The following is a 19,537-nucleotide window of genomic DNA, read 5'->3' on the forward strand; positions in this document are numbered from 1 at the left end:
TCTTTTTCTTAATCTTCTTAATCTTCTTAACTTCACCTTGTTGAGTGTCTTTTTTTAGGTAACTTGGTTCAATTGCGGAGCTGGACTTCTCAGGTGCCCTCTTCCTGGGCCTCCTTACCCGGCGTCTCATCCGCCTCCTCCCAGGCAGCAATGGGAGAGGTCCTGTCATTCCCAGCGATTCCAGCACTTTCACTGTTGCTGACCCCACTTGCGGGTTGACCACCCGGTAGCGTCTGAGGACCCAACGTTGGGCAACTTGCCACGCTCTTGATCCATCCACCAAAGGAAGGGAGCCTATTCTCTTTCTCAGGGATTGCTCCCCTTGTTCATAGTGCTCCTGTAAAATCTGAGAAGCGGACTCACCCCAGGTACGTGCAATATCGGTCAAACGCTTGGCTGTGTCCGGCTTAGGTTGACTGGGGGTCACTGCTTTCTCAAGTCGGTCCTGTAGACGACTCAGGTGTTGAGTTGTAGTTGTTGTACCTCTCTGTTCACACCGATTCCATGTGTTCCACTGAAACTTGTAGAGGCTAAAGATGGCTCTAACCAGGCTCCCAAACTCGTCTCTCTGCGTCATTTTTATCCTAGCCAATAACAAGAAAGTGAGAATTAGAGAAATCTAAAAGAGAGGGACCATGGATAGGCACTGGGAAATGGAACCATTTCAACCAAAACCCTGGGGTTTCTGACCCCACACATGGTCCTCTCCCTCTCCGACCCTTGACAGAAGGGGAGGAGGGACGGGAGGGAGAAGCTGTTTACCAAGAAAGTAAGAGTTAGAGAAAATTTAAGAAAAGAGAGATACCACGGAAAGGCAATGGGAAATGCGAGCATCTCAACCAAAGCCCGCAAAGCATGCGACCCGATAATTTGGCTTAAGGTAATACTGGGATGTCCGAAGGGCACTGGCTGGTTAGGTATTTTGAGTTTTACTCGCTAAACCTTCCCCAAAGGGTCCGCCGACCCTGTCGGTTAGATAGAAGGCAACGGAAGGCACGGGCCTACGCATGTCTCACCAGTAAACCTCGCCGTACCAGGTCACATAAAATCTGGATTGGGTACGAAGGACGGCGAAGTGAGACTGCACTTCTGCCAGAACCTCCCCCGAGTAGCTGAGGCGCCACCCAGGTCTTCGGCCAGCAAGATGGAAAAAATGAGAGAAGAAGAAAAAAATGAGAGAAGAAAAAAAAGCAACCTAAAGTCCTACCCTTGGATTACATTATGTCTATTCACTTTGAATCACTGTTTACCTCATATCTTGTTTTTATATTCAACCAACCGCTTTCTTAGAAGTTAGGAGTGAGGGTCCGCTAAAGAGTTCCTCCCCCGAAGGAGAGGAGCAAAGGCACAGTCCTCCTATCCTTACCTGCCACCCATAACCAGCTCCAAAGTATCCTACCCATTGCGGACACGCCAGCCATGTTGGCCCGGACGACTTTGGGCTTGAGAAAGATATTTCTTTTACCTTGAACTTGTGTTTGTGCTTATTGTATGTTTGATTTTGACTGTACTTACCCGATCTGGTCACCTCTGAGGAAAAAAAACCTAATTTAAAGTCCTACCCTTGGATTACCTTTGTCTATTCCCTTTGAACTATTTTTGAACTAATATTTCGTTTTTATATTCAACCAACCATTTTCTTTAGAGGTTAGGGTTAGGGTTAGGGTTAGGGGTTAGGGTTAGGGTTAGGGTTAGGGTTAGGGGTTAGGGTTAGGGTTAGGGTTAGGGTTAAGAAGGGAGTTCCTCCCCCGAAGGAGAGGAGCAAAGGCACGGTCCTACCATCCACGCCCACGTCCCACAACCAGCCCCAGAGCACACTGTACGTCGTGGCTGCGCCAGCCATGCTGGTCCGGCCTAATTGGGCTTAATAAACATGTACTTGCTTTGTAGTTGTTGTTTGTTTTTGTGTTTGTACTTTGCCTATCCGGTCGCCTTTGTTATATATGTAATAAATGAGTCTCGACTTGGCATGATAGATTGACAGCTGCATTTGCGGTCAAATTAGTCGTACCTCGCACTTAATTCATCGACTCCCCTATCTGGGTGGAGCGAGAGCATCTTGCTCTGTGCGGCATCCATGCGCTCTCCTATCTGGGTAGAGCGTGGGTAAATTATAATTTTGCGTCTAATTGTTTTCCTATCGGCGCTAGTTTGCCATTGACAACGTTTCGGCATCTTTTGTGCCTTCCTCAGGTCTGGCACACGGGAATTGCAGCTAAATTTAGTTTTATTGCATGTGGAGCTGTTTCCTCCTTCATGGCCGCATCGAGACTGAGTTTCCTGCTTTGAGCGGTCCTTATATAGTTTTATGTCAGCAATTTGCGTTTCGTTCCGGATAATTTCTCATCTACTTATTTTAGCTTATTAACTTGTTGTTTTTGCTCTTGTGCATTTTTGGTACAAACCTGAAAAAAGGAAACACAGTTATACTTACCTATGCCGAGATCACATATTCACGCCCAATCGGTACCTGCAAGAAAAGAAACAAAAATGCACAAGAGCGAAAACAACAAGTTAATAAGCTAAAATAAGTAGATGGGAAATTATCCGGAACGAAACGCAAATTGCTGACATAAAACTATATAAGGACCGCTCAAAGCAGGAAACTCAGTCTCGATGCGGCCATGAAGGAGGAAACAGCTCCACATGCAATAAAACTAAATTTAGCTGCAATTCCCGTGTGCCAGACCTGAGGAAGGCACAAAAGATGCCGCAACGTTGTCAATGGCAAACTAGCGCCGATAGGAAAACAATTAGACGCAAAATTATAATTTACCCACGCTCTACCCAGATAGGAGAGCGCATGGATGCCGCACAGAGCAAGATGCTCTCGCTCCACCCAGATAGGGGAGTCGATGAATTAAGTGCGAGGTACGACTAATTTGACCGCAAATGCAGCTGTCAATCTATCATGCCAAGTCGAGACTCATTTATTACATATATAACAAAGGCGACCGGATAGGCAAAGTACAAACACAAAAACAAACAACAACTACAAAGCAAGTACATGTTTATTAAGCCCAATTAGGCCTGACCAGCATGGCTGGCGCAGCCACGACGTACAGTGTGCTCTGGGGCTGGTTGTGGGACGTGGGCGTGGATGGTAGGACCGTGCCTTTGCTCCTCTCCTTCGGGGGAGGAACTCCCTTCTTAATCCTAACTCGCCTGTGCCACCTCCACTGCCCCCCCACGTTTCCAGTTTCCATTCAGCTTCTGCTGCGTCTGTGCGCTGTCCCCTAAACCGATCCTACCCTAACCCTAACCCTAACCTAACCCCAAACCCTAACTCTAACCCCAACCCTAACCCTAACCCAAACCCTAACCCTAACCCCAACCCTAACCCTAACCCTAATCCAAATCCCTCCCTGACTCCCAATATGAAAAAAATTTCAACCTGTAAGTCAAAAATTGGAAATTAAGAAGTCAAAAATTTGAACACAAACACAAAATTGAATATAAACTAAAAAGTGGTTGGAAGTAAATATTTACACTATCAAAAAACAATACTTACCTGATACAAACCTGAAAAAAGGAAACATAAACACAAAATTGAACATAAACTAAAAAGTGGTTGGATGTAAATATTTACAATATCAAAAAACAATACTTACCTGGTACAAACCTGAAAAAAGGAAACACAGTTATACTTACCTATACCGAGATCACATATTCACGCCCAATCAGTACCTGCAAGAAAAGAAACAAAAATGCACAAGAGCGAAAACAACAAGTTAATAAGCTAAAATAAGTAGATGGGAAATTATCCGGAACGAAACGCAAATTGCTGACATAAAACTATATAAGGACCGCTCAAAGCAGGAAACTCAGTCTCGATGCGGCCATGAAGGAGGAAACAGCTCCACATGCAATAAAACTAAATTTAGCTGCAATTCCCGTGTGCCAGACCTGAGGAAGGCACAAAAGATGCCGAAACGTTGTCAATGGCCACACGGAGGAAATAAAAGGGAGCGCAAACTAGCGCCGATAGGAAAACAATTAGACGCAAAATTATAATTTACCCACGCTCTACCCAGATAGGAGAGCGCATGGATGCCGCACAGAGCAAGATGCTCTCGCTCCACCCAGATAGGGGAGTCGATGAATTAAGTGCGAGGTACGACTAATTTGACCGCAAATGCAGCTGTCAATCTATCATAGCGCATAGTGAATACGGCTGGTAAGATTATTGGTGCTTCGCTTCCCTCCCTGAAGGACATTTACACCTCCCATCTCGCCCGCAAGGCAACCTCGATTGCCAGAGATGTGAGTCACCCGGCTCACTCCTTGTTTGACCTTCTGCCCTCTGGGAAGAGGTACAGGAGCCTGCGCTCCCGCACCACCAGACTCGCCAACAGCTTCTTTCTCCAGGCTGTTAGGGCCCTGAACTCGCTACCCCCTTCTGCGTAGCGTGCGGCACTGTTGCGCTATTTTCGGGAATGTCTGCTGTACGCGTTTTTACGCTCCTCTTAATTAATTATTTATTTATTTATTGTTGTGTTATTTATTCATTATTTATTCAGCACGCTTTTGTTATACTTGTTTACTGTTTGTCTGTTGTGAGCCATGTCTTGTCACCGTGGGATAGGGGGGAACGAAATTTCGGTTTCTTTGTGTGTCTTTGGCATGTGGAGAAATTGACAATAAAGCTGACTTTGACTTTGACTTTGACTTTGATCATGCCAAGTCGAGACTCATTTATTACATATATAACAAAGGCGACCGGATAGGCAAAGTACAAACACAAAAACAAACAACAACTACAAAGCAAGTACATGTTTATTAAGCCCAATTAGGCCTGACCAGCATGGCTGGCGCAGCCACGACGTACAGTGTGCTCTGGGGCTGGTTGTGGGACGTGGGCGTGGATGGTAGGACCGTGCCTTTGCTCCTCTCCTTCGGGGGAGGAACTCCCTTCTTAACCCTAACCCTAACCCTAACCCTAACCCTAACCCCTAACCCTAACCCTAACCCCTAACCCTAACCCTAACCCTAACCCCTAACCCTAACCTCTAAAGAAAATGGTTGGTTGAATATAAAAACGAAATATTAGTTCAAAAATAGTTCAAAGGGAATAGACAAAGGTAATCCAAGGGTAGGACTTTAAATTAGGTTTTTTTTCCTCAGAGGTGACCAGATCGGGTAAGTACAGTCAAAATCAAACATACAATAAGCACAAACACAAGTTCAAGGTAAAAGAAATATCTTTCTCAAGCCCAAAGTCGTCCGGGCCAACATGGCTGGCGTGTCCGCAATGGGTAGGATACTTTGGAGCTGGTTATGGGTGGCAGGTAAGGATAGGAGGACTGTGCCTTTGCTCCTCTCCTTCGGGGGAGGAACTCTTTAGCGGACCCTCACCCCTAACTTCTAAGAAAGCGGTTGGTTGAATATAAAAACAAGATATGAGGTAAACAGTGATTCAAAGTGAATAGACATAATGTAATCCAAGGGTAGGACTTTAGGTTGCTTTTTTTTCTTCTCTCATTTTTTTCTTCTTCTCTCATTTTTTCCATCTTGCTGGCCGAAGACCTGGGTGGCGCCTCAGCTACTCGGGGGAGGTTCTGGCAGAAGTGCAGTCTCACTTCGCCGTCCTTCGTACCCAATCCAGATTTTATGTGACCTGGTACGGCGAGGTTTACTGGTGAGACATGCGTAGGCCCGTGCCTTCCGTTGCCTTCTATCTAACCGACAGGGTCGGCGGACCCTTTGGGGAAGGTTTAGCGAGTAAAACTCAAAATACCTAACCAGCCAGTGCCCTTCGGACATCCCAGTATTACCTTAAGCCAAATTATCGGGTCGCATGCTTTGCGGGCTTTGGTTGAGATGCTCGCATTTCCCATTGCCTTTCCGTGGTATCTCTCTTTTCTTAAATTTTCTCTAACTCTTACTTTCTTGGTAAACAGCTTCTCCCTCCCGTCCCTCCTCCCCTTCTGTCAAGGGTCGGAGAGGGAGAGGACCATGTGTGGGGTCAGAAACCCCAGGGTTTTGGTTGAAATGGTTCCATTTCCCAGTGCCTATCCATGGTCCCTCTCTTTTAGATTTCTCTAATTCTCACTTTCTTGTTATTGGCTAGGATAAAAATGACGCAGAGAGACGAGTTTGGGAGCCTGGTTAGAGCCATCTTTAGCCTCTACAAGTTTCAGTGGAACACATGGAATCGGTGTGAACAGAGAGGTACAACAACTACAACTCAACACCTGAGTCGTCTACAGGACCGACTTGAGAAAGCAGTGACCCCCAGTCAACCTAAGCCGGACACAGCCAAGCGTTTGACCGATATTGCACGTACCTGGGGTGAGTCCGCTTCTCAGATTTTACAGGAGCACTATGAACAAGGGGAGCAATCCCTGAGAAAGAGAATAGGCTCCCTTCCTTTGGTGGATGGATCAAGAGCGTGGCAAGTTGCCCAACGTTGGGTCCTCAGACGCTACCGGGTGGTCAACCCGCAAGTGGGGTCAGCAACAGTGAAAGTGCTGGAATCGCTGGGAATGACAGGACCTCTCCCATTGCTGCCTGGGAGGAGGCGGATGAGACGCCGGGTAAGGAGGCCCAGGAAGAGGGCACCTGAGAAGTCCAGCTCCGCAGTTGAACCAAGTTACCTAAAAAAAGACACTCAACAAGGTGAAGTTAAGAAGATTAAGAAGATTAAGAAAAAGAGAAAGAGAAGTAAGACACTCACCCACCACACTCAACAAGGTGAAGTTAAGAAGATGAAGAAAAAGAAAAAGAGGAGTAGGAAGCTCACCCACCACTCAGGGGAACAGAGGGATGCCCAACACATGGAGGAAGGGAGGGCGCCCCAAACGACTTACCTTGACGAGCAGATGGAGGACTTACCTTCACCGACTCAAGAGGAGAACTCGACAGCTTTCCACGAACCGACGACAGAGACTCTAATGAAGCGCATTGAGGGAATAATGAGGAAATACCAGGAACCTACTGGTCCTAACGCGTCAGAAACACCAAGTAGGAGAAGTGAGACACCACGACCGAAATTACTGGAAACAACATCCTTCCAGTCACGTGACACACAAACCGAACCACAATCGATGTACACCAGACACGAACATGAAGGGAATAAGAGGGCAAATTGGTTTTTGTTTCCCCAGAGAAGATGGTTGATTGTAGGTGATTCAAACTTAGCCAAATTGCCGAAAATCGAAGACCGTGAAGTACAAGTGGACTGTTATCCGGGAGCTAAAATCAGCCATGGGATTCACCTACTCAGAAACAGAACTGCGACCTCTCCCAACGTGCTAGGGGTCATTTTATCCTTTGGCCTTAACAATAGAGGTAGGGTCATCCCAATATTCATATCCAAGGAGATAGCCAGATTGCTGGGAGCAGCTAAGGCCACTTTTCCTTATGCTAAAATATTCATTCCTAAAATTAATTATTCCCAATCACTTCCTTTGGAGATCCAAGCCAACCTTAGGGAACTGAATGATATAATAGAGGAAACGGGCCATTCGATTCAACGCTTACCATCAAGACTGTTTACCACAGGACCGGACAACATCCATTGGACAACGGACACGGCTGAAGAGATGTGGACCTTGTGGAAAACCTTTTTTATGCCAAGAAGCCTCCCCCCACTCAAGGAGATAACCCTGACTGATCCAGTGGTCAACCTGTCGACCTCCTTTAGTTTGACGAAAGATCATAGGGAGCTTCTGGGGAAGGGGCTTACATTCGTCCCCACCGCAACCATGATGACGGATCAGAGAAAGATCACCAAGGCCCATGTGCGACAGTACCATAGAAGGTTAAAACTAGACTCTTATTTTGGAACTTCAACGACGGCAGCACCACCCAAATTCCAGTCGGCTTCAATGTGGGAGCCCAAGGATGATGAAGTACCTAGGGAGATGAAAGTATTAATACACAAAGACAGAGCGGTCCTAAAACAAGTGGAAGTCCCAAGAGAGATGCCAAATTTGACAGAGGGCGAAAGAAGAGCCCTGGACGAATTAAGTTCGGCAGAGGAATTGATTATTAAGCCAGCAGATAAAGGGTCAGCGGTCGTCATTATGGACCGGAAAAATTACGTGAGAGAGGCTCATCGACAACTTCGCAATACGGAGTATTACCATTCGATCCAAAAACCGATTTATCCGGATACAGAAAAGTTAGTCCACACAATATTAGATCAAATGAGAAAAGAGCACCACATTACTAAAAAACAATTCTTGTATTTAACAGGAGCGTCCCCGTCACGTCCGAGATACTTTTATCTCCTACCCAAGATTCATAAAGACCCGGCATCGTGGCCCTGGCCCTATGAAATGCCGCCAGGACGTCCCATCGTATCAGATTGTAGTAGCGAATCCTACGGCTCGGCTGAGCTAGTAGATTATTACTTGAATCCCTTGTCAATTCTACATCCGAGTTACATCAAAGATACTAATGATTTTGTTTCAAAAGTACGGACCTTGACCTTGCCACAGACCTGTTGGTTGTTTTCCATGGATGTTGAAAACTTGTATACTAATATTGAAACTGCTAAGGGTTTAGAGGCGGTACGCAATGTTTTGGCACGTAATCCGATTGTGGGCCGCCCGGATGAACACATTTTGGCATTGCTGGAACTCAATCTGACTAAGAATGATTTTCAATTTGACAATGAGTATTTTTTACAGGTCAAGGGGACAGCAATGGGGAAACGTTTCTCTCCAGCCTATGCCAATATCTATATGGCTGAATGGGAGGAGAACGCCTTGACACAGTGCTCTAAGAAACCTATAGCTTACCTGAGGTTCTTAGATGATATTTGGGGAATTTGGGGAGATTCTAGGGAAGAATTTGACGTGTTTCTTAAAACCGTAAATGGCCACCACCCTTCAATTAAGCTGACGGCACAGATTAGCGAGAGGGAAATAAATTTTCTTGACACAACTACATATAAGGGACCGGAATTTCATACAACAGGGGTACTTGATGTCAGAGTATTTTTTAAATCCACAGATACTCATGCGCTACTACACAAAAAGAGTTTTCACCCTAGACACACGTTTGGGGGTTTGGTTTATTCACAACTCTTGAGATTCGGGAGGATTTGCACTCGCACAGAAGATAGGGAAGAAGCGACCAAAGTCTTGTTCAGGTCATTACAACAACGAGGTTATTCTCGGTCATTTCTTCGCACGATTAAGCTACAGACAAGGAAAAAAGGAAGAAGAGGGGACACTCAGGGGGTTAAAAAGATGGTACTTCCTCTAATTTCGACTTACAACTCTTACACAGTCAATGTTCACAGAAAAATTAAACAGAATTTGGAAGCGTCGGCGCTGACTGACCTGAAGGCGAAACATAAGGTGGTTTCAGCCTTCAAAAGGAATCCAAATTTAAAAGATTTGTTGGTTAGCACTAAAATGAAAAGTGGGTCCTCTCGTGCAGCCAGGAGATCAATAGGAGTGATAACAGACTCTCAGAAGAAAGAACATTTCTTCACACAGACGGGTAAGGCCTTGTCTACGCGGAATGCGGTCTACTGTATGAGCTGTCGGTTGTGTGGAGTTATGTATGTGGGACAGACTCGAAATGATGTCAGAAGCAGACTGCATTTGCACCGCTATAGCATCACACATAACCAGAAGCGTAACACTCATGTAGTACGCCATTTCCGCCTGCACGGGTTACGTAACTTGAGAATACGGATTTTGGAAAACTGTGCGGGCTGGACACAAAGGGATAGGGAAAACGCGGAAATGAGATGGGTCAAGCGGCTGAAAACTAAATATCCACTGGGACTCAATTTAACAACAACGGAAACGGAAAACACTTGAATATCTGGGTTAAAATGGAAATTCTAGGGTTAGAGTTTACACGTTTAAGAAAATTTAAAGGGAATGCCCTCCCAAAACGATATATAGAAATTAGGGAAAATATCATAATTGTTCCTGGGTTTAAGTTCTTGTGGGGGAGGTTTATGTGTTGGGAGACGGCTGAAAGGAGTTTGGACCGGGACTGAAGGTGAATGAGGAACTTAGCCCTGACAGAGGTATGACATTGTACGTCACATCCGGGGGCTCCTGACACTTTCCATTTAGTCAAAGAGTCTAACTCTGGTTGGCTGGTTTTCCTGACAACATAGATAAAGTGCCCAACTCGGACACCAAATTCTAATCTTCATTCTTATTTGGACTCTACTCTAACATTAAATCCTAACACTTAATCAATTCACAAAACTTACATAAATTCAGATTCAGAAAGGAAACCTAACCCAAACCCTAATTCTACCCTTGACCTCTGACCCTAACCCTTAACTCTAAATTAATTAGGAAATTGTACCAAATTTCAACAAAATTAGTCTAAACTGAACCTTATTTTGATCCTAAATGCAATGAGATTCCAGAATGAATTTTAATCCTACCAGATCTAAAAATTTACGATTAAATTTAATTAAATTGCAAAACAAAAAAAAGGGGGAACTATAATCGAATTATATTTTGGATTTTAAGCAAACTTTAAAAGAAAAAGAAAAAAATATAAAAAAAAGAAGGATTTCTCTTCAAACACATAAAAGGAAAACATAGTACGTGATGGGACGCTTGAGGGCGCCCTTGGCACACTAAATCGCGGTGGTACGAATAGGGCTCGGCTAGACGCAAATATTAGGGGATTAATGATACCCTTTAAATTCAGAAATGAATACGTTGGAAAACACTATTAAGTGGTATGGAAAGGTTTTTCAACTCTAGACGTGATTTTAATCTGGTTTGTTCTAACGGATACTTTGATTTGCAGAATGGTTGACGGAGGGTTGCCATGACGCAATGGGGAGTGTGAAACTTCCGGTTTGGCTAATATTGACTAGCTACGTTGTATACGGGGCTGCTGACTCCGAATGCAAAGTCGGATTAAGGTGAGTGAGTGTGTTTTTTTACGGACGGAGGGGACCGGGTGGTGCAAGTAAACAATACTGATCTAAATGGATTTTATTATGGTGATTGCGAGGGGCAAGTTTAATAATAATATTGTATTAAGGGGGCCGCCATGACTTTTCGCAAAGGCTTACGGGTACTTCGGGGTTGCTAATGCTTGTTAGCTGCAGTACGCGCAGGACGATATCGCCCCAAATAGGTAACTATTTCAATGATCGCTATTAAATTGGTGGATCAATGGGACCGGGTATAAATAAAGGAACGGTGGCAAGCGGTGGAATTACAATTTATTTAATTCTTATGAATTATGGAACGGCTTCGGTACTATTAGTGGCTAGGGGAGACGCCATTGGGCTTTGCTGGGGCTTATGGGTACTTCCGCATCGCTAATGCTCATAACATTAGCCACGATACGCTTATAGTGATTTCGTTACGAATATACGATCGTATTCTACGAATTAATGGAATCGGGTAACACACTTTAATGATACCAGGGGGTGGAGGAGAATTTTATTCCATGTGAATTATTTATTTGGACGAGGGGAGGTTTGGGAAAATAGGGGGATTAGAAAAAAAGAGCCGGCAGAGTAATTGACAGGAGCGTACGAGTACTTCCGGGGGGCGGGACCTAGGGGGATCGCGATTTACGTAGATGAATGTATTTCTAAATATATAATTTGATTTAGATGATGAATTCAATTTACACTTAAATGTTTCACGACTAACTTAATTAAATGGTACCAATAGGATTTACCGAATGTCTTAGTGCTTATCAGTTAGATGTGGGAACGTGATTGGATGACGAGAGCCGTCAGTTGCTTCGCTGAGGCTCGTGGGAGAGAAAAGAAAAGAGAAAGGAAGGGTTGGCTTTCGGCGGTGGCGCTGTGACTCAGGAGAGTGGCACTGGGGAAGTCCTTCTTTCCAGGTACTGTGGAAGATTCTTCCGATTCTTTTTGAGAAAAACAGGTGAACCCTTTTTAATCGCTAAAGCTAAATTATACGGTACTACGCTATGCTAGCCTTTATTGGCATAGGATATGTGAGAGTATGCTAAGCTAAAAGAGAACGAAAAGAGAAAATATTAAATTGCCGGATGAATGGGACCGGATATCAATAAAGGAAACACAGCTAACGCTCATAACATTAGCTACGATACGTTTACGGGGATTTTGTTACGAATATACGATCGTAGTAATGTTATAAATTAATTCTACGAATGAAGGGGATCGGATTACACACTTTAATAATACCAGGGGATTTAGGAAAATTTTATTGCATATTGATCGTTTATTTGGGCGTTGTGAGGTTTTGTAAGATAGGGTGATTACGGAAAAAAGAGCCGCCAGAGTGATTGACAGGAGTTTACGAGTGTTTCCGGGGGGCGGGACTTAGGGGGATGGCAATTTAGTTAGAGGAATGTATTTCTAAATATATGATTCGATTTAGAGGATGAATTCAATTTACATTTAAATGTTTCATGACTAACCCAATTAAACGGTACCAATAGGGTTTACCGAATGTTTTAGGGCTTGTCTGATAGAGGTGGGAACGTGATGGGATGACGAGAGCCGTCAGTTAATTCGCTGAGGCTCGTGGGGGGATGGCGTTCGGCGGTAGCGCTGTGACTCAGGAGAGGGGTACTGGGGAAGACCTTCTTTCCAGGTAAGGTGGAAGATTCTTCCGATTCTTTTTAATTGCTAAAGCTACGTTATGCGGTACTACGCTATGCTGGAATTTATTGGTATAGGATGTGCGGGAGTATGCTAAGCTAAAAGAGAACGAAAAGAGAAAATATTAAATTGCCGGATGAATGGGACCGGATATCAATAAAGGAAACACAGCTAACGCTCAAAACATTAGCTACGATACGCTTACGGGGATTTGGTTACGAATATACGATCGTATTAATGTTATAAATTACTTTTACGAATGAAGGGAATCGGGTTATACACTTTAATAATACCAGGGGTTTTAGGAGAATTTTGTTTCATATTGATCGTTGATTGGGGCGATGGGAGGGTTTGGAAGATAGGGGGTTTACAGAAAAAACAGCCGCTAGAGTGATTGACAGGAGTTTGAGTGTTTCCGGGGGGCGGGACTTAGGGGAATCGCGATTTATGTAGATGAATGTATTCCTGAATATGTGATTGGATTTAGATTGTGAATTCAATTTACATTTAAATGTTGCATGACTAACCCAATTAAACAGTACCAATAGGGTTTGCCGATATATTTTTTTAGTGCTTATCAGTTAGATGTGGGAACGTGATTTTATGACGAGAGCTGTCAGTTGCTTCGCTGAGGCTCTTGGGAGGAGGTGCTCGGCGGTAGGACTGTGACTCGGGGGAGGGGCATTGGGGAAGAATTTGGCTTCCGGTTAATATGGAAGATTCTTCCGATTCTTTGAGAGTAACAGGTGAAACTTGTTTAATCGTCAAGACTAGGCTATGCTGGACTACGCTATGCTAGACTTTATTGAGATAAGATATGCGGGAGCGGGCGAAGCAAAACTATACCAGGTTAGCCCTAAACTATGTTTTACCAGACTTGGGGCATGCCATACAAAGGAATACAAAGGTTTTGTACATATGTTTAACGGTTGAACAAATCAGCACAACAAAAGGACTAACAGACTGACCAATTGATTTATGCTGTCTGCGGTAAAGCTGGACAGTTGACTAGACAATTACTGAGATTTCGATTGAGGATGTAGACACACTCCGGGGCTTGATCGACCCCGGCGGGGCCTCCCTTGGGCGAGGGTGTCTGGTGATAATGGCCGAAACACTCTGTGACCCCAAGGTCCACTACTGATGACGTGTCTACAAAATTATGACGTTCAAATTACCCAGGACAATAAGGACGACTTAATGGGACCCCTTTTGAAGAAAGTGGTTGGTTGAGTATAGAAACAAGATATTGGGTCAAGAATGCTGCAAGGTTGGTAGACGTGATGTGGTCCAGGGGTGGGACTTTCTTCTCTCGTGTCTCGCTGTTTTTTTGTCTTGCTGGCTGGAGTCCCCGGGGGGGGCGCCTCGGCTGCTCCGGGGGGGGGTTCTGGTTGAGGTGCGGTCTCGCTTCGCTGTCCTTCGTTCCGGAGTTTGTGCGACTCCGGTGCGGCGGGGTTTGTTGAGGGGGACACGCGTCGGCCTGTGCCCTCCGCGGCCTTCTGTCTGGCCGGCTGGGTCGGCGGACCCTTTGGGGAATGTGTAGCGAGTAAACCTTATAGACCTAGTCCTAACCCCTAATCCCTAAACCTAACCCCTAATCCCTAAACCTAACCCTTAATCCCTAGATCTAACCCCTGATCCCTAAACCTAATCCCTAAACCTAACCCTAAACCTAACCCCTAATCCCTAAAAAGAGGAAACTAACCCCTAATCCCTAAACCTAACTCCTAATCCCTAAACCTAACCCCTAACCCCTAATCCCTAACCTTAACCTCTAAAGAAAATGGTTGGTTGAATATAAAAACGAAATATTAGTTCAAAAATAGTTCAAAGGGAATAGACAAAGGTAATCCAAGGGTAGGACTTTAAATTTGGTTTTTTTTCCTCAGAGGTGACCAGATCGGGTAAGTACAGTCAAAATCAAACATACAATAAGCACAAACACAAGTTCAAGGTAAAAGAAATATCTTTCTCAACCCCAACGTCGTCCGGGCCAACATGGCTGGCGTGTCCGCAATTGGTAGGATACTTTGGAGCCGGTTATGGGTGGCAGGTAAGGATAGGAGGACTGTGCCTTTGCTCCTCTCCTTCGGGGGAGGAACTCTTTAGCGGACCCTAACCCCTAACTTCTAAGAAAGCGGTTGGTTGAATATAAAAACAAGATATGAGGTAAACAATGATTCAAAGTGAATAGACATAATGTAATCCAAGGGTAGGACTTTAGGTTGCTTTTTTTTCTTCTCTCATTTTTTTCTTCTTCTCTCATTTTTTCCATCTTGCTGGCCGAAGACCTGGGTGGCGCCTCAGCTACTCGGGGGAGGTTCTGGCAGAAGTGCAGTCTCACTTCACCGTCCTTCGTACCCAATCCAGATTTTATGTGACCTGGTACGGCGAGGTTTACTGGTGAGACATGCGTAGGCCCGTGCCTTCCGTTGCCTTCTATCTAACCGACAGGGTCGGCGGACCCTTTGGGGAAGGTTTAGCGAGTAAAACTCAAAATACCTAACCCTAACCCTAACCCTAACCGTGCCCCCTTCCCAACCAATCGGATTTGCTATACGCGAAAACGACGCCAATGGAAAGAGCTTCTGCCCAAATTTAAATCCGTGGGCGTGGCTCGCAGCAGGAAGTAGGAAAATGGCGGCGATGTTGACAAAGACACAGCGGATGGTAACATACAACTAACAAGAGAAATATTTTTATTTTCTGCTTGCAACTGGACCGTCCAGAGCGTACACGGTAAGTACAACTCATCGTTTTTAAAAAGAAGTACTTTTGTTGCCCTGAAAAGCGAGTGAGCGTGGCGTTTGTGGGGGACGTCGAATTTCGACGATTCTTTCTGGTCAACGGTTGTAAATGATTGTGTTGATTAAAAAAGAAAACTTGATGTAACTCTACTTTTAACTGCCGTTTCAGATAGATTTGGAATTGCATCACATCCAATTTTGCCTAGAGCGTACACGGTAAGTAACACTCGTTGTGTTTAAGGAGATTTACGTTTGTAATAGCAGAAGTGTAGCCGCGTTGCGTTGTACGTGTGAATGTTGGTCCAGGCGAAATGTTAATGTTTAATTTCATTCCTTTAGGTTCCACGGTGTTTGTTGGCTGAAAGTTTTCCACTGCAAGAAGAGGCTCATATCATTGACCAGGAGCGAGCTACAATGGTGAGTAGCCATAACATTTATGTTAAACACTTCCTATTTCATGTCTAACAGTACTTGATTTAACAAATAACCATAAATAAATACAGTGTGGGCACTGAAGTTAACATATGTGATTATACTGCCTAATCTGTCACCGAGTAGATTGTTGCAAAGTAATATAAGATCCAAAGTTGTAATTCAGAATAGTTTTCAAAAGAAGGCCATTAGAATTATATACAAGTCTGATTACCCTGAACAAGCTATTAATTAAATCACAAATTCTTCAATTCAAAGATTTGGTAGATTATCAGACAAATAATGTCTAACAGTAATTGATTTAACACATCACGATAAGTAGATTGAGTGTGGGCACTCTCAAGTTAACATATGTGATTATACTGCCTAATCTGTTACAGAGTATGTTGTTGCCAAGTAATGTAGAATAGATCCAAAGTAGTAATCCAGAATAGTTTTGAAGAGGCCATTAGAATGATAAACAAATCTGATTACCTTGAACATAATAACAAGCTAAGTGTTTAATATGTCCTATGAAGTCAAAATTGGGCACCATCATGTGGTGAAATTTGGAATGGCATCACATCCAATTTTGCCTGGGAACAAACAGATTACATAAATCTTAATTTTGAATAAGCCACTCCTTCTCAAACAAGTAAACTCTGCCCATTTTGCGCAGTAGATGTTCTGTTAATATCTAGTATTTATACAAAGTCATAATTTAAATTGCTTTCAACCTTCATTCATCGGTTCAACCAACATTACTCGCTCTTATTACCAACTTGTATTGATTTAACTAAGCGTTTAATACTTCCTATCAGGTCTCAAATCGAGATTTGGCAAAATACAATTTCAGCAAATCCAATTTTGCCAGGGAACAAAAATAGATTAAATAAACTAAATAAGTCTTCTTCCCATTAAATAAATCAGAAAAGTCTGTCTTGTAACCAGTCCTCTTCAAACAAGTAAAGTCTGCCCATTTTGTGCCTAAGATTTTGTGTCTATGCCTAGTATTTAAGCAAAATCATAATTTAAACGACTTCTTTCCTTCATTCACTTTGGAAATTTGGAATTGCAGCAAATCGAATTTTGCCAGGGAACAAAAATAGATCAATTGAACTAAATAAGTCTTCTTCCCATTAAATAAATTAAAAAAGTCTGTCTTGTAACCAGTCCTTTTCAAACAAGTAAAGTCTGCCCATTTTGTGCCGTCGATTTTGTGTTAATGCCTAGTATTTATACAAAATCATAATTTAAAGGACTTCATTCCTTCATTCACTTTGGAAATTTGGAATTGCAGCACATCAAATTTTGCCTGGGAAGAAAAGTAGATTAAATAAATTTAATAAGTCTTACTACTTCCCATTAAATAAATTAAATACGTCTTACTTGTTCCCACTCTTTTTCAAAAAAGTAGTTTAAAACGAGGTCCCTTCACTCAACCTTTAACCCTATTTATTCACCTTCTAGGCTAAGTGTTAAAGGCTAAGTGTTAAAGGCTAAGTGTTAGAGGCTAAGTGCCAGAGGCTAGGCGCCAGAGGCGAGTTTTTGTGGGCTGAAGTTTTAGTGGGGTTAGTGTGAATACAATCCAAAAGAATACAACAGAATACAATACAATAGAATATAATACATAGATTAAATTCAATAGCTCTTACTACTTCCCATTAAATAAATTAAATACGTCTTACTTGTTCCCAATCCTTTTCAAAAAAGTAGTTTAAAACGAGGGCCCTTCACTCAACCTTTAACCTCAACCCCGCACGTCACATTGTGTTGTATCTGTGAATGTTGGTTGTGGCCAAATGATAGTTTTCTTTCATTCGTTTAGGTTCCACGGTGTTTGTTGGCTATGTTTTCCACTGTCAGAAAGATGAAAATACAAAGTACAACGCTTGGACGTGGGCGAAGACGTCACCGGTGAGTCCTTCCTTCCTATTTATTTACCTTCTAGATGCTAGAGGCTAAGTGTTAGAGGCTAAGTGTTAGAGGCTAAGTGTTAGAGGCTAAGTGTTAAAGGCAACACAATACGAACAACACAACACAATACGAACAACTCAACACAATATGAACAACACAATATGAACAACACGACACAATACGAACAACACAACACAATACGAACAACACAACACAATACGAACAACACAACACATTACGAACAACACAACACAATACGAACAACACAACGATACTGCACTGAACAACACGATACCGCACTGAGAAACACGATACCGCACTGAACAACACGATACCGCACTGAACAACACCATGCCGCACTGAACACCATGCCACACTGAACAACACCATCCCGCACTGAACAACACCATGCCGCACTAAACAACACCATGCCGCACTGAACAACACCATGCCTCACTGAACGACACCATGCCGCACTGAACAACACCATGCCGCACTGAACGACACCATGCCGCACTGAACAACACCATCCCGCACTGAACAACACCACCCCGCACTGAACAACACGATGCTGCACTGAACAACATTATGCTGCACTGAACAACACGATCCTGCATTGAACAACATTATGCCGCACTGAACAACATTATGCCGCACTGAACAACACCATGCCGCACTGAACAACACCATGCCGCACTGAACAACACCATGCCGCACTGAACAACATTATAACGCACTGAACAACACCATCCCGCACTGAACAACACCATGCCGCACTAAACATTATGCCGCACTGAACAACATTATGCCGAAATGAACAACACCATGCCGCACTGAACAACACCATGCCGCACTGAACAACACCATGCCGCACTGAACAACACCATGCCGCACTGAACAACACCATGCCGCAATGAACAACATCATCCCGCACTGAACAACATTATGCCGCACTGAACAACATTATGCCGCACTGAACAACATTATGCCGCACTGAACAACATTATGCCGCACTGAACAACATTATGCCGCACTGAACAACATTATGCCGCACTGAACAACACCATGCCGCACTGAACAACACCATGCCGCACTGAACAACACCATGCCGCACTGAACAACACCATGCCGCAATGAACAACACGATCCCGCATTGAACAACACCATGCCGCACTGAACAACACCATCCTGCACTGAACAACACCATCCCGCACTGAACAACACCATGCCGCACTGAACAACACGATCCCGCATTGAACAACACCATCCCGCACTGAACAACACCATGCCGCACTGAACAACACCATTCCGCACTGAACAACACCATGCCGCACTGAACAACACCATGCCGCACTGAACAACACCATGCCGCACTGAACAACACCATGCCGCACTGAACAACACCATGCCGCACTGAACAACACCATGCCGCACTGAACAACACCATGCCGCATTGAACAACACCATGCCGCATTGAACAACACCATGCCGCACTGAACAACACCATCCCGCACTGAACAACACCATCCCGCACTAAACAACACCATGCCGCACTGAACAACATTATGGCGCACTGGACAACATTATGCCGCACTGAACAACACCATGCCGCACTGAACAACACCATGCCGCACTGAACAACACCATGCCGCACTGAACAACACCATGCCGCACTGAACAACATTATGCCGCACTGAACAACACCATGCCGCACTGAACAACACCATGCCGCACTGAACAACACGATCCCGCATTGAACAACACCATCCTGCACTGAACAACACCATGCCGCACTGAACAACACCATGCCGCACTGAACACCATTCCGCACTGAACAACACCATGCCGCACTGAACAACACCATCCTGCACTGAACAACACCATCCCGCACTGAACAACACCATGCCGCATT

At 44.1% G+C, this 19,537-nt stretch overlaps 1 protein-coding gene across 5 annotated transcripts in view; it reads left to right on the forward strand.

The window, feature by feature from the left end:
• LOC148400019 (uncharacterized) overlaps window positions 1-19,537 on the forward strand; it is a 298,099-nt gene that overhangs the window by 274,123 nt on the left and 4,439 nt on the right. Inside the window, exons 1-5 of one of the 5 annotated variants that reach the window (XR_015857790.1) lie at window positions 8,135-10,861; window positions 14,840-15,289; window positions 15,471-15,513; window positions 15,637-15,714; window positions 17,537-17,593. The exons of 1 other annotated variant lie outside the window; for it this stretch is intronic. Coding sequence is in view for 2 of the 4 variants with exons in the window: in XM_088372238.1 (XP_088228364.1) it covers window positions 8,283-9,782 (1,500 nt within the window). In the remaining 2 variants the exon portion in view is untranslated. 3 more of the 5 variants (XM_088372238.1, XR_015857789.1, XM_088372235.1) reach the window with 3 other exon arrangements.

The sequence above is a fragment of the Syngnathus floridae genome, chromosome 3 (assembly GCF_059516105.1).
Source record: "Syngnathus floridae isolate MCC-2025c chromosome 3, RoL_Sflo_1.0, whole genome shotgun sequence".
Taxonomy (NCBI): domain Eukaryota; kingdom Metazoa; phylum Chordata; class Actinopteri; order Syngnathiformes; family Syngnathidae; genus Syngnathus; species Syngnathus floridae.